The 15,163-nt window shown below is 41.3% G+C and overlaps 2 protein-coding genes across 4 annotated transcripts; both read left to right on the top strand.

Annotated features, from left to right (window-relative positions):
- The first annotated feature begins 101 nt into the window (after positions 1-101).
- On the top strand, positions 102-6,133 carry TM2D3 (TM2 domain containing 3). 2 transcript variants are annotated; one of them, XM_082290579.1, is made up of 6 exons: positions 102-231; positions 2,475-2,573; positions 3,360-3,517; positions 4,050-4,224; positions 4,795-4,870; positions 5,160-6,133. In XM_082290579.1, the coding sequence occupies exons 2-6, from the start codon at positions 2,486-2,488 to the stop codon at positions 5,323-5,325; spliced, it is 663 nt and encodes a 220-aa protein (XP_082146705.1). In that variant the 5' UTR covers positions 102-231; positions 2,475-2,485; the 3' UTR covers positions 5,326-6,133. The 2 variants fall into 2 exon arrangements, with proteins under 2 accessions (XP_082146705.1, XP_082146704.1); XM_082290578.1 differs by lacking the exon at positions 102-231 and adding an exon at positions 1,499-1,602.
- A 335-nt stretch (positions 6,134-6,468) lies between these two features.
- Positions 6,469-14,993, top strand: MAPDA (N6-Methyl-AMP deaminase). 2 transcript variants are annotated; one of them, XR_014226821.1, is made up of 11 exons: positions 6,469-6,543; positions 8,011-8,141; positions 8,656-8,716; positions 9,065-9,152; positions 9,741-9,822; positions 10,515-10,641; positions 11,310-11,390; positions 11,989-12,127; positions 12,592-12,692; positions 13,587-14,270; positions 14,889-14,993. XR_014226821.1 is itself a non-coding variant. In XM_082290855.1 (10 exons), exons 1-10 carry the CDS (start codon positions 6,484-6,486, stop codon positions 13,776-13,778), a joined length of 1,062 nt encoding a protein of 353 aa, XP_082146981.1. In that variant the 5' UTR covers positions 6,469-6,483; the 3' UTR covers positions 13,779-14,513. The 2 variants fall into 2 exon arrangements, 1 of the variants encoding a protein (XP_082146981.1); XM_082290855.1 differs by lacking the exon at positions 14,889-14,993 and having other exon boundaries at positions 13,587-14,513.
- Positions 14,994-15,163: the final 170 nt, after the last annotated feature.

The raw sequence follows: 15,163 nt of genomic DNA, 5'->3' as shown, positions 1-15,163 counted from the left end.
AATTATTAGCTGCCTATGTGAAATGTTTCTTTGCTCCTGCACAGCAGTGATGCTCATTGGAGAAAATTTTCAGTTAATGGATACATAAAATAAGCACATGTAGCACTGTTGGTGCTCCAGGAAAAGCATGAGAGGACTGATGCACCTGCCAACTTCTTTAACAATCGCATGGGTTTCTGATCTGCCTGAATTGCAGAATGCTCATTTAGAAAGTCCTACACCTCTGACATGGTGGGTTTGCTGTGGAAATAGTAAGTCAGGGCTGCGCAGTGTTGGGGATCAGGAGGCTGGGAAGGGCAGTGGATGCTGCTGGGGGTGCTGAGCTCCCTCAGTCACAGAGCAGGTACCTGCCTGTGACCTGGCATCCAGTGCTTGGCAGTGGGGTAGGTGCCCCAGGAGCAGTTTGGATTAGGTTTTTTTCTAACTCCAGATAGTAACAAAAATGGTAAGGGGGGGGGGGGGGAAGGGACACGGGGGAAGTACCTTGGTTGTTTCAGAATGTGTGTTCACAGACTATAAATACACTGGAGTCTGTTGGAAGTCTCAGTGTAACAAGGCCCTCGTGGAGTTGATGGGATGACTGGTTGCTGTAATGGTGGTTGCCAAGAATGCAGTTGAATTACTGTAACTGTGTGTGAAGTAGTTTATTTTTTTCCTGTTTGCTGTTGTTTTGGCTTTTTCCTAAAACACAAAAAAAACTTTGAAAAATTTTTCTGTGTGTAATTTATTACTGTATTCGTCAGGAGTAGTTAGAATGCTAAAAAGGAGCAGAGGACAATTTTAATTTTAAAACACTTTGTTGGACTTGAAACTGGCCATATTTCTGTTCTGTTTATGCTTAGAAATGATTTTTAAAGTTGCCATTGCAGGCAATTGAAATGGATTTTTTGAGAGATTAATTTTTACCTTTTTTTTCACTTTCATATGCTATTATTTAATTAAGTGTATTGCGCAATTATCTAAGCTATACAGCTCTAGCTGTGATTTAAATATCACAGCCATGAAGCAGAAACTACAATTTAGTGCATAAATATCAACATAAATACAAAGCTTATGTTTTACTTCTGTCTCACACTCGTACAGACCTGTGTTTAATGGGTCTGTGATTGGTTTTGTATTCATTTGGGTTTGTGGATCTGTCTTTATCTCCAGCTTCTAAAAGAAAAAGAAAAAAAAAAAAACATTGAAGGAGCAAGTGCTGGGAAAGCTTTCTGTTCCACTAGACAGAATTAACATGGGAAGTGGCGGGTGATTTTTATTTCTATTTCTATGTTTTATACATAAATTTGTTTTTATGGACTATAGCTTACGGCTTACGTGCTCCATGTGTGATGTATTCAGCCTGCAGAATTCAGGTTCTGAGGGCGTTTTACAGCGAATTTCTGGGTTTGGCGGTGTCTGTTCCCGTGTGGGGCCGCTGTGGCGTTGCCGCCTCCCGCGCCCCCTCAGGCCGGGTCGGCCCCGCCCCCGCCTCGCCCCCTGGCGGCAGAGCCGGGCCCGGCGGGCGCACCAAGATGGCGGCGCGGTGGTGGCGGCGCGCCTTGCGGGGGATCTGTGGGGCCGCGCTGTTCCTGTCACAGCTCTCCGTCCTCTCGGGCCGTGGTGAGTGTGGCCGCCGGGCCGAGTCAGGGTGCCGGGGGTGATAGAAGAGGCAGGGGTTCCGGCTGGGGCCTCGAATGGGGGCGGCTGCTCCTTGCGGCCAGGGCTGAGCGCGGGTCCGGCTGCGGAGGTGACGGTGACCGCGGTGGGGTGTGAGGATGCGCTGCCGCTCCCCTGACTGGGGGCGAAGCGGGTGTTTCGGGCATGGCCGCATTTCGTTGTGCCCACTCTGCGGGGTTGGGGTTGAGGTGCTCGGTGTCAGGGCAAAACACGGGCCAGGCCCTGCTCACCAGCTCGTGTGCTGCTCTGTTATACAGCACCTTTTGTGCCTGCTCTTTGTTGTGAGCGTGTGTGACCCAAAACATCCTGGCACGGTCAGGGTGGGTGGTGTGACGAAGCTGCCTGTCCTTTCCTCCGTGCCCGGCGGCTGCAGTGAGGGCTCGGCGCGGGCTGGCACATCGCGGCTCTCCGAGCCATCGGTCGGCGGTTCTCGCAGCGCCTGCACCAACACAGCCGTGCTTGCCAGCCGGTTCCTCTATTCCATCGTGCCGTCAAACATTTACTTGCATTGTTTCATTAAATGGTATTGCTCAGTAGCAAACACTGCTTTCTGAGCAGTGCTCTTAATTCTCATGAATCAAAAAATAAGATTGAATGGAAATAAATACAGTTCCTTGTCTTAAAGGAGCAATTCCATTCTAATGCTCTTCCTAATGTTTAACATAAATATCCTGCTATTAGTAGAACAGGAAAACAGATTTTTTTCTAATCTCATTACACTTTCTACTTGCATTTTCATTTTAGAGTTCTGAAATCAACTGTGAAGATGAATTTTGTTCTAGAAATTTCACTTTCTCCATGTTTTTGTCTTGTAGCAGGATCTTTGATGACGACAAAGCTTTCACAGCCACAGTCTACACTGGCAAAAAGCCTAACTTCAACAAGTACAAATGCTCCCTATTTCAAAGCATTTGGTAAGGTATTAGGCTTTTTTGTTTGTTTGTTGTCTGTGGGTCCTTCTCAGAGTCTTGAGGCCAAAAGTTCTTGAATTGGGTCTTAGAAACCTGTACATGATTTCACAGTGGTAAGAAGCATTGTAATGTAACACATTATGAATTACTCTTCAATGACCACTACAATTACTTTGGGTTATCTAATTAGACAACTGGTCCATATAAGAACTAGAAAATGGTAGGTTAAATTGCGATTGTGGTTCATGTGGTTTATACCCTTCAGGATGGTGGAAGTTCTTGAAAGACTCCAGCATCCTGCAAGAACTTGTTCCCTGTCCACCATCAGTACAGCTTTGTAGCTTGCTGTGGGTGCATCATGACTGACAGAAATGCTGTTCTTGCTGGCAGTTTAGGAGGTGATTCTGTACACATACAAACAACAAATGGCTGAGCTAGCTGCAGCCCTAATTAGAGCTCAGCTCAAAGTAGGTTACCTGTGTCACCCTGCTGCTATACCTAAACTGATTACTTCTGCTGAGGAGTGCTGGCTGAGGCAGCACTAATCCCTGTAAGCTCAGTCTTGATGCTGTGCTGAAGTGTTGGCTGGTGTCCTCTGTGGAGCCCTATGGCTCCTCTGGTTCTCACAGCGCAGGCTGGGAATGCTCTTCCATGTATAGTGAGGAAAGCCCTTTATACCACATCAGTGCATGTGTTTGTGAATGTATATGTATAAAAAAATCATTTATATACTTTAGACTATTTGGCTTTCTTTACTCAGTTTCTTAATTCACTTATTGCACCTTTCAGAAAGTACAGAAATTCCACCTTACGTGACTAATTGTCCCAGCAACGGGCTTTGCAGTAGATTGCCACCAGACTGCATGACATGTAACACAAACTATTCCTGTATATATGGGAAGACAGCCACTTTTGATTGCAAAGTCAAGCCACATGTTCATTGTGTTGTAAGTAACCTGTTACTCTTAACCCTAGATTTAAGTAATTAAACTGTGGTATCTTGTCTTAAAAAGCTGAATATTGATTTCCAGGTTCTGATGTAGGCAGGTTTGCAGTTCTTTGATAAGTTTGTTCACTCACTGTGGGCTGTTGAAAAGGCAGGCCTGCCCTTTCCTGGTTTGCCTTTCTTGCCTTGGATCTTTTAATTACCTGGCCATGCCTTTGAGTTAAACCACTCCAATAATTTTGAGAGTGGGGAGGCTAAGTATCTGACAGAGCTACAAACTGACCTTACAGGTGAGACTGAATGAGTCCTCCTTTTGGCAGCAGCCTTAGGTTAGAGGAATCAGGAATGTTAATTTTGACTTTGATACCTCTTTGGTGGTTTTCTAATGTTGATTTTTGTGTTCTATAAGAGGTAGCAAACAGAACAGTTGTTATTTTGCCCAAAATGTCTACTCATGAAATCTAATTTGATACAGCACACAGATTTTTTTTTTTTTTAATACTATTGAAGTGATAGTGCTGTCCTTTTTACAGGATGATAATAACCACGAGCAGGAGAACTTTACAATTAACATGACATGCCAGTTTTGCTGGCAGCTTGCCACAAGTGATTATGTCTGTACCAATTCCACAAACTGTATGACAGTTTCCTGCCCACGACAAAGGTACAACGCAACTTGTACGGTCCGGGATCACATCCATTGTCTAGGTAAGGTGGGCAAAGCCAGATTTCTCTGAAGAATTTCTTCACATAGTTTGTAATGGGTGAATACAAAGATTATTTATGTCCTTTTGCAATAACAGCCTGCGCCTTGATCAATTTCCTGTACTTTTTTATTGTTACATTTTCATTTTTTAGCATATTAGCGACATCTAACTGGAAACATTGCTGTATTATACTGTTGTATGCTGTCACACCAGAGAAAACGGTTGTTTTTATTTCTGTCACCTTGGATGAGTTAAACTTACTTGAACACCACTAATAGAATCGATACCAAATGTCTCTGTAAGCTAATTAAAAAAAATTATGCTGGTTCCACCCAACTAGTTTAATTTTCCCTCTATTTGTTCACTGAATTTTCTGATATGGGACCAAGACCGATGGAACAGAGAACTGTAGGGTATAAATGAGCTCTTGTGTTGACAGTTGTTTCTCAGTCAGTGTCAACCCTTTTAGACTCCTTTTGGAAAAATATAGTGTCGTCTTCCTTGTAATTTTCTTCCTTTTTATATGATCTTTGTTTGTTTCATTAAGGTTTTAATGTTTTCCAATGTTTAGGTAACCGTGTCTTTCCTAAGATGCTCTATTGCAACTGGACTGGAGGTTATAAGTGGTCTACTGCCTTGGCACTAAGGTAAGCAGGAACTACTGGATAATGCCAATCTAAAACAGGTTAGTTGTCTTTAAAATCTTCAGGTTCTATGGTTTTCTCCCTGGTATATTTTAACCAATAACTAAGAATGTACTGAATAAACACTATTTCAGATAGTCTAGCTTGGAATGGGGGGCATAGAATGCATGATGGATTCTCATGCGAGAGTGCTGGCTGTCTTCAGCAAACACAGCTGGAGGAAAAACACTTGGATATCCAAGCTCAGTTCCTCGAAAAATAATAATAATTATTCATATTTTTATTCTTATAGCATCACCCTTGGTGGATTTGGTGCCGATCGTTTCTATTTGGGTCAATGGCGGGAAGGTCTGGGAAAACTCTTCAGCTTCGGTGGACTTGGAATATGGACACTAATTGATGTGCTGCTAATAGGTGTTGGCTATGTGGGACCTGCAGATGGATCTCTCTATATTTAAATGTGGGTGCAGCGTGTTTCAGAGAGGAGTCGTTGCCTGCAAAGGGCTCTAAATAAAAGAGTGTGGAGGTTTGAGCCTTTAAGGTAGAATGAAGAACAACTGTTTGTTCTATGTGCATACATTTTAATGTACAGTATCTGTACTTGGTTTGCCTTTAACTAAGGTCAAATAAAAGAGTAGATCACTGAGTAAGTTGAAATTAATTTCATTTCTTCTATGGACATGGTATTTTTCTATGAAAAAAAGTTGAGCAGCTAACCAAATTCTCCACTGTGCTTGAACTTCGATTATCTGTCAGGCCCCCAAAGAGCTGCAAACTAACTTGAATATTGGATTGTTTACTAAATACTTCTATGCTTGAATTTAACTCAAAAGCTAACTTCCCTAAATGTGTCAGTATTTTTTTTTTTTGTATTTGTGGGAGGATAATTTATTTGCGTGAGTTATGTGGGTAGTATGTAAATCACCATGTTTTATGATGTTAATTACATTAACTTCTCGGTTTGGGACATAGCAAGAGCTAATATCTGCTTAGGGATTCGACTTTAAATTGTGTGGGTTTTAGAATTAGATTGCAGTAACACTAAAGGCTAAATATTAAATAATTGAAATAGATTTTTTTGTTTGTTTGTTCCAGAATAACTTTGTTTCAGTTGGGTTTGACCTGCATATGGGTGAAAGTTACAGTTGCTGTTCTTGTGCTAGCAAGCTTGCCAAATTACTTTAAAAAGGGATTGGCAATATAATCAATGAGTTTGTCCACTTAGGACTTTGTGATGCGATAATGTAGCGGACTAGTGCCATTACTGGACAATAACTTCGTGTAGTCGCGGTGAATGCCCGGCCGTTCGTCGCCCGGGGCTGGGGCTGTCGCCGCTGTAGCGCTTCGGTGCCGTCGGGCTGGAAATCCTATGGCTTGAATAAACTGCGCCTTGAAGCTTTCCTGGCGTTGAGTACTGGCAGTGTTTGTCGTGGGCTGGGCTCGGTCCCGCCGCACTGGCGCGGGGCGGGAGGGAGGGAGCGGGGCGGGCGGAGCGGCGGCCGCGCCCCCGGCCCTGGCCCGCGCTGTGCAGGGGCCGAGGGCGGGCCCGGGGCCCGGCCGGGGCGGTGCCGCCGCCGAGCCCGGCTCGTCCCGCCCCCGCCGGCACAGGCGCCGCCATGGCGGCAGAGCGGGACTGCGAGCAGGAGCTGCGCTTCTACCGACGGCTGCCCAAAGCGGTGAGCGGCGGGGGGCGGCGGGCCCGGACCCCCCTCTGGCGGCACCGGGCTCGGGCTACAGACAGACAGACAGAGCGACAGATGCTGCTGCTGTCTCGGAGTTCTTCCCAAACGCGCGTTTTCTGAAGGCCGTATCCCACCGCAAAATGCAGTTGGGTGTTTTTGCCTGTCCGGCTTGTTTACAGACCCTAGCAACTAATCTAATTGCAATTAAATCAGTTGGGCGCGATCTTAATTTTCTCTTTCTGTCCTGTTTCCCCCCTCCCCTGTCTGGCCAAGAAGTCTGGCTCAGATAACGCTTTTTCCCCATGTCCCAAGGGTGTGCCTTACTTCTGGCATATCAGTGCAAGCCGTCCGTACGGGTGCGTGCGGATTTATCGGGGTTCATGTGCCTCACTCGCCAAACACCGAGGGCACGTACTCCAGCACAGAGCTCGTACGGGCAGTGCGCGGGGGCACCAGCAAACCCACTTCAGACCACACAATCCTTGCATTCCAGTGCTCCTTTTCACTAAGTTGCTTTTCAGGGTGTGTGTTTAATGTCTGACAGAATTCTGTGAGGCAATTGCAAGCCTGTGAAAAATATAAGATAGTTGTAGCACTCTACATCTGGCTCAGTCACCAGAAGCTGTAAGCAGCCACAGGTCTTGGTGCTTAGTTGGAGTTACAATTTCAACATGTTTTCCAATGAAAAGCTTGAAGAGAAGTATCTATTGAATTTTTCTTTTCCTGTTGAGAGTGGATGTGTCCAGGGAGATGAGAGCTAGGTAACAAAGTAGATGCTTTGTAGATACATTTTGAATGAGTTGTGAAGGCACTAGAGACCTATTCTGTACGTCAGGAGCCAGGAGACAAGAAGGAGCAAAGGAGAGGTAAGGAATGAAGCTGAGGATCATAGGTTTGGAGCCCAAAGTCAGGATGTCAGTAGGAAATCAGGCAGAAAGAGGCCTCAGGCAAAGGAGTGCAGTTACTGAAGTTGCTGTTCATGGCAGTCTTGCTGCATTTCTGACGTGAGTTTAAACTTCAGAGTATGAACAAAAGGAAGGGGAGTGAGTAGACACCTGATGCTCTTTTTGAACAGTGGACATGTACATTTAACTTGCAGCTGATGGGGAGAATTCTTGACTCCTTATTGTACTTTTCTTAATATTGAGGCGGCTGTTGGCTTCCTCCTCACCTGGGATCACACCACCCCAAGAACTGTCTGGAGAGCTCTTTGCTGAGCTAGCTGTGCTCCCACAGAGACCAGTGCCAACAGCAGCCACCAAGTGAGAGGAAAGAAACAGGGCAGTTCTCAGTTGAACCTGTGCTTGCAGAAACCTAAGGAAAGGATTATTAGCCAAAACACAGATAACTGTTATTTTCAAACTCAGAGGAAACAGTGATGTAGGATATGAGAACAGTAGTATAAACAAGGTGCAGAAGCCATCCTTTTCACAAGTCCATAGGGTTTCTGTATTTCTGTAGGAACTCCATGCTCATTTGAATGGCTGTATCAGTTCTGCTACTATGAAGAAACTTATGGCCCAGAAGCCAAACCTTCAGATCCAGAATGGAATGACTATGATTGACAAAGGAAAGAAAAGAACTTTAGATGAGTGAGTATATGTGTGTGTGTAATGAACATTTACTGAGGGTTTTTTAGTTAAGTTGAAAACAGAAATGTGTGACCTTACACACTAATGGCAGAAAAATACGTTTTTAAGTTTTACAGTATAATCTCATAGATTTTTTAGTATTTGTATCTACAGAATAATTTCTTAGGTACTTGTAAACTAAAAGGAAATCTCTTGTTGATTAATTCCTTCTTTAAAGAATTGAAATTTTTTACTTACATCAAACACTTTTCAGAGGAAATTGTCTCAAATGGTTTCCTTTTTTCGAAACTTCATGTTTTCATTTTCCTTCAAAAAGCTTTGTGGTAATAACAACTTTTGTTGTGAATGCTTTGTTAGCATCTAAAATCAGAAATTGCCCTTCAGATGGTCTTTGTATTTCAAACTACAAGCTGGTTAGTTGGCTCCAGTGAATAGGTGTTTTCAAAATGTAGAATTTTTTTTTTTTAATACTCATTCAGTGTCTTTCCAATTAATTTTTTTTATTTTATTTTAGATGTTTTCAGATGTTTCAGATCATCTATCAGGTTACCACTAGGACCGAAGATATTTTACTGGTAAATTAATTAAAGGTTCATTTAAAACAAGCAAGCAATACACACAATCAGTTGGATTAAGAGCATTGAGTTCCGAGTAATAATATCAACAATATATGGTCCCTTTTAATAGAAGGTCAGAATAATTATTGTAAAACACCTGAACTCTCTTCACTATCCCTGAAGGAATGAAAAGTGCCCTCTGTGTGGTAGTATTTCCAGACATGGGGACCACTAAAAACACATTGGGCCTGAAAACATTGCAAGTGTTTCACAACAAAAAATAGCTGGGTCTTTTAGTTGTAAAGAAAAATATAACTAATTACATGTATCACTTTCATTATATCAAATACACTGTTACTTAATCAGATAACTAAAGATGTCATTAAAGAATTTGCTGATGATGGTGTGAAGTATCTAGAATTGAGAAGCACTCCAAGAGAAGAAAATTCCACAGGTACAGTCTGTTCTGGTTTTTAATTTGTGATCTTCTTGCACTATAAAACTTAGTTAAAGACTATGTTAATAACAAGTAAAGTAAATTTAGTTGTCTCAATAAAAATATACTGTAAATATGAAAGCTAATATTTAACCATGTAAAAGCATGTCACTTTCCTATTAGATTTTTGAGGACAAAAATGTGTTCATCATAAATCTGGTGCCCACGAGATTGGGTTATTCACTTGATTATGATGTCTGAGTCTACTAATATTTTTAATAGCTGATATATTTATATTTTACTTTTGTTACTTCATTTTTTTCTTTTAGGTGTGGTTTAGTAGAAACACAGAAGTCCTATTGCGATCCTCTGGTTCACACAAAGTCATTTTAATTTTTCCAGATGCTTAGGAGGAGGTTTAGTTCAAATGTATGTTTCATAGTAAAGCTTTATTTACAGATAGAATTAGAATTATATGGGTTAGAAGACTATATGGTCTAAAATCAAAGCTGCAACATGAAACTTAGGAGACTTGAGAGCTGGCTCTGCAATATAATAAAAAGAATTTAAAATATGTTTGTTCCAAATATGTGCATATGCTTGCAGGTATGACCAAAAGGATGTATGTTGAAACTATACTTGAAGGTATAAAGCAGTGTCAAGAAGAAGGCTTGGATATAGATGTAAGGTAAATAAAGCATGTGAAATACTTCTGTTTCAAAGTTTTGTGTAGTCTGATGCTTGGTTATGTTTGCAGAGAGGTTTACAAGCCATCGGTATAGGAAAGAAAACTGTTTTTAAGCCAGATTACATGGAATGGAAACAGGTAATTCATATAGAAACCTGACTTTTTATGTCTTTTTTACTGCTAAAGAAGGAACCTGCGTAAAATCTCTCAGCTCCAAGACTGTCCATTCTTTGCAACATTTTCAGGAAAAGCAGTGTTTTTCATGGAATTGGCTCCTTTTTTACGGCTTAGATTCATTGCAAAGGTTTTGTTTGATTAGCTGTACAAGCAGCCTGCTGTAAAGAAGAGCTGGTCCTAACCAGCAGAGACGTTTCAGAAGGTGTGAGTTGTTGGTTGGAGGCAGTTTGCTCTCCTGTCTTTTATGGCCTCAGTAGCAACCCTTACTAGATTTATTTGTGAAAGCTGAAGAATTTTCATCCTTCATGTGTGCTATTGCATGTCATGGACCAACTTACTTACCTGTTCGTGTCCCTCTGCACTTTGGTACCTTCATTCCTAGAACAGTTTCCTATACAAATACTCTTTATACTCGGCCATGAAGGATATGAAGTGCCATTTTTGTTGGTATCAGATCTGTTGAGCTCCTGGTATTACAGCTTGTATATAGTTTAATACATGCATTCCTGTTCCAGGTTGTTAATAGCAATAAACAGAAGAAGTGGCCCAGCAGTTGCTAAGCAGACTGTTAAACTTGCTGAAGAGTTCCTGCTTTCCAGTGATGGGGTTGTAGTAGGACTTGACCTCAGTGGTGATCCCACTGTAAGTTTTTCAGTTTTTTGGTCTATTCTTGAAGATAGATCTGTAATGTTGGGTAGCTGCAGGTGGTTCTAACCATAGTTTTTTCTCACATGTTTTTGTCCAATGTTTGTGGCTAGCTGGAATGGATTACTGCCAGGTTAATCCCTGTTGCTATAAGGGGCAGATACTCTAACAAAGAATCCTTAGATTAGTATGTGACTGAGGAAAGAACTATTGAAAAGCAGAGTTTATCTGGGAAATGTCTGTATCTGAGTTGTCCCAGTCAAATTAACTGGATGGAGGCAAGTTGTCAATAGTTTAAATTTTGTTTAGCTGCACCAAATGCTTATTGTGTATTAAGAAAACAGAAGTGTTTGAGGACTGCTGTCAAGCTGTCAAATGAAATAGCTCTAGGTGGTAGCTGTGTAAAAGGTATCACAATCAAGATAATTGGCTTATAAGTCTCAGGCATCGTCTGAGTTGCTGGTGTTTGATCCATTGGTCTAAACCATATGGCAGAGGGTTGGTTGACTTGCTGCATTCCAAACTGAAGTAATGGGAAAAGTGGAATAATTAAATGTAACTGTATTTGAATGTAGCGTTTGGATATTGCTAGACTTCTTAATTATGGTAGTGACAGGGATTTTGTCAAATAAGCTGTGGAACAGTGATGTATTCCTATTTTCCAGGCTGGACATGGTCAAGATTTTTTGGAACCACTCTCAGAAGCAAAAAATGCAGGTCTAAAGCTGGCACTGCATCTTTCTGAGGTAAAAGGTCTTTATTTTTATGCTTCTCTGTAATTGTCATTTTGTGAAAATCTCGATGAAACTAAACTGTGCATTTTGAACTTCTCAGGCCAAAGTATTAATGGTTTGGGGCATTTGACAAGAGACAAGAAAACAAGGAGAAATCTTCAACCTTCTGTTCTAAATCTGAACAGCCAGATTATTGCTTTCTGTACTATACCTATTGTGGGTTTGGATGTGAAATTGAAATTAGTAGCATTTTAAGTGCTCCACTGCTTTCTTCCTGGTATTATATCAGGAATCGTGTATGGTGAAATCCACACAGTTTCATGAGCAAAGAGCTCTATTAGCTCTGGTGGTATCAGTAGAAAGAGTTGGGCTTCTGCTCAAATGGTGGCTGGAGTTTGCTCCAGGGAGTCCAATAAATCTGAAGGTAGTTATTTTTTCAGGAAATTAAGCAGGACATAGGATGTCATCAGCGTATTTGTACTTGTTTCTATTTCACTAACACTTTCCTTCGGATAAAAGATACTGTGAAAGTAGAACTGAAAGTCCATTGTAATTATATAATGTGCTGCTTTGTGCTGCCTTGACAGAATGTAAAATATATCCTCTCTAGGTTCCAAATCAAGAAGAGGAGACCAAGATTCTCCTGGGCCTGCCTCCTGACAGAATTGGACATGGAACATTCCTGAACTCCACAGCACCAGGTTCAGAAGAGATAGTGTCACTAGTTCAGCAGAATCATATACCTATTGGTAAGGAAAACAATATTTACTGTGACTTGATCTCTGGCTATCAGAGTAGGATATGTACTGCTGATCTAGTGACACAGTTTGTCTCTGACCAGAGGTGACTTGGACAAACGTGGCAATGAGACTTGCCCATAAAGGTACACTCGTGACATTTTTGGGGTTTTTGACACCTTTGTGGTAGCAGACAACAGTTGATGGTCTCAGGTAGAAGCAAAACCAAATCATAACTTGTCATTACTGTGCAAGACTGTGTGGTGGTTCTGTACCTGGTTTGCAAGCTCCCTGTATTTTATACTCCAAAGAAATTGATTAGCAAACTTTTCTCAAAAGAAATTACCAAAGAAGTGTAGAAAACCAAGGAAACAGCAGTAGTTGATTTTAATCTTTATTCAGAACCTTTCTAAGTTAGTTAACATGTCTCTTGTTCTGATGTATGTCCTCATTTCTTTTTGTGTTTTTTCCCTTAGAATTTTGCATGACATCAAACATAAAATCTCAGACAGTGCCTTCCTGTGACAAGCACCATTTTGGATACTGGTACAGCATGGGCCATCCTGCAGTGCTTTGTGTAAGTGTTTTGATTTTTAAGCATGTATTTAGGCAAAGGGCCAAACTTGTGAAGTTGTAGAAGTCTTTCTCTGTTTATGGATCAGAGATGACTTACAATTTCTGACTTTGTAGCAAATCATTTGCTTTTAGGAAATCATAATGTTCTGCTTGAGAAATGCTTGTAATTCAAATGAGAACTGCTAGTATTTCTCTTGGTTCTATTGTAAAGCAAGGCCTTTTTTCTGAAGGATAAGATGATCAGCTATACAATGAACTTCATAGCTGTTTGCACACTGGCAGGTTTCTCTTAAAACACATAGGTCCAGTGCTTGCATGTGCACCAGTGCTTACCTGGGTGTTCATTGTGTTGGGTGAGAGCTACTGCATTCTCTTGATAGCTCATTAAGGTCTTTAAGCATTGAAGGTGCCAAGTACTTGTGCTGCCATTGGCAGAGTTTTACTGTTATCCTGTTCGTTTAACCTCCATAATCCATATTATTGTCCAAGTGAGTGTGTGTATACACACACCCACATATATATATTTTTTTTTTTAAGCATTGTGCTTATCTGGGGAAAGGGAAAAGAGGAATAAGGAGACCTGCACATACTGACATATCTTGAATATATGCAGCATTTGATAGCCATCTTTCTAGAAATTTTAGTAGGAAATCCTCTTTTCTTAATAAATCGTGCCATCATTTTAAGACGTTTTCTTATATTTTTGAATAATTTATTCATTTTTAGAGAAAATAGGACAAATAAGGAATGAAATAACTATGCACAGATGAAAGAACAGTGGAATAAAATGTGAGACAGCAAGATAAAACTGGTCTGTATGTATAGAAAAAAACCTTTTTGATATAGAGGAACTAATTTAAATTGTTTTATTTCTTTCCTTTCAATTTAACTCCAGACTGATGATAAAGGCGTCTTTGCAACTGATCTATCACAAGAATATGAGCTGGTTGCAAAAACATTTAATCTGACTCGATCACAGATGTGGGATCTTTCCTGTGAATCAATCAACTATATTTTTGCTTCAAGTGCAGTAAAATCAAAGCTAAGGGAACAATGGTGTAAGCTGAAGCCAGCTCTGTTTGATTAATCAAACTGTTGTCCTAAATAGCTTGGGTGTATTAGTTGAGTTAATAAGCTTTTTTTACTGAAGTCCCCAGCTTTATTCAGACCTCAGGGTTTAAAACCCAGCCATAAACTGCCTGTGCAAAATGAAGACAACTGGAATGCATCCCGTTTTACTGGGGACAGAAGTAAATGTTCTTTTGTAGTTGGGAAGGGCTCTCAACCAGTGACTAAAATGCCAAATGTGTTGTCACCTTGTTTCTCTTGAGCTGATATGACATTTAAAAAAATACTTAGTTGAAATACGTCATCATAATATAAACATTTGCGATCTGGAACAAAATGAAGGCAGAGTTATTGGTGTTTAAAATATCTCTGTTGGCAGCATTCCGCCAAGCAGTTTGAATGTGTGGTGTGTGTTTTTAGGTATGCATTGTTTTCAGGTTTTGAACAGTTGATTGAATGTGAAGACAGAAACAAACTTGGGGAGAACGAAATATTTGTCCCAAGGAATTAGGTATTGTATGTGGTTTTATTGCTGTACATGTATGACTGAAGGTGCTGTGGATTGACTAGCATGTGGGGGTTTCTGCTGGTGCCCTGGGCACTGGTGGTGTGTAGGGAGGTAAGAATCTTTTATGCCTTCAGTAACTGAGCTGCTTGGCAAAGTGGTCTCATTCTTAAAATGCTTTTTAGAATTGCTGTTTGTTGTGTTAAATAAGCAATAAAAATAGCCTCAAGCTCCATGTTTTTGAAACCACCACTTGGAGGTGTGCATGTGTGTGTTTGAACTCTACAGAGGAGAAGCAGGATTCTGTGGGGTGAGTCCCTGGAGCAGCCATGCTGCCTGCCAGCCTCTCCCCTGCTGCTCTGGCAGCCCCTGGCTCTCCCTGCCCTGGGCAGCCACAGGGTTCACTCTGCCCTCTCCAAACACCTGCCTGTGTGTTCTGGTAGTGAGAGCTCGCAAAGTCTGTGAATGTGCTCGTGCTGCAGTTTGTGTAATGGGAGTCGGGAGGTCACCTGGAGGATTCCATTTGTGTGTAATAAAAGAACCAGGAATGTATGTGGGTGGCTGAAGAACAGCACACAGAATTGGGATTTCTGTATGTAGGAGTCTGACTATGTGTTACTGCAGTTATCTACACAGCAGAAATGTTACACTTAGGAAGTTGGACAGGATGTGGACTTTCGGAATGAAGAATCACCATTTTTGTGATTCTTTGTCATGCACAGTTCCCAAGCTGACCATTGCAACATGAAACCCTCATACTGTCCCTGGGCTAGTTTTCCAGAATTTAACTTTTGTAAGTAAAACTGCAGTTTCCTTTTTTGACTTCACATAGCATTATAGTTAATTTTAATTTAAGCACTTCTTGTTGAGCCTGCTTGTTAAATTCTGAGTTAGCAGTG

This window comes from Coloeus monedula, assembly GCF_965178545.1.
Source record: "Coloeus monedula genome assembly, chromosome: 14".
In the NCBI taxonomy this organism is placed as follows: domain Eukaryota; kingdom Metazoa; phylum Chordata; class Aves; order Passeriformes; family Corvidae; genus Coloeus; species Coloeus monedula.
Note: the sequence above shows the minus strand (reverse complement) of the source record. Positions and strands in the feature narration are given on the sequence as shown.

Bases quoted from the DNA above. Each gene is read 5' to 3' on its own strand.
- MAPDA (XM_082290855.1), top strand. From the start codon at position 6,484: ATGGCGGCAGAGCGGGACTGCGAGCAGGAGCTGCGCTTCTACCGACGG. The intron at 8,717-9,064 runs GTAAATTAATTA...TTACTTAATCAG, and splicing joins GGACCGAAGATATTTTACTG to ATAACTAAAGATGTCATTAA. The intron at 11,391-11,988 runs GTAAAAGGTCTT...TATCCTCTCTAG, and splicing joins TGGCACTGCATCTTTCTGAG to GTTCCAAATCAAGAAGAGGA.
- TM2D3 (XM_082290578.1), top strand. From the start codon at position 1,515: ATGGCGGCGCGGTGGTGGCGGCGCGCCTTGCGGGGGATCTGTGGGGCC. The intron at 1,603-2,474 runs GTGAGTGTGGCC...TTTGTCTTGTAG, and splicing joins CTCCGTCCTCTCGGGCCGTG to CAGGATCTTTGATGACGACA. The intron at 4,871-5,159 runs GTAAGCAGGAAC...TTATTCTTATAG, and splicing joins TCTACTGCCTTGGCACTAAG to CATCACCCTTGGTGGATTTG.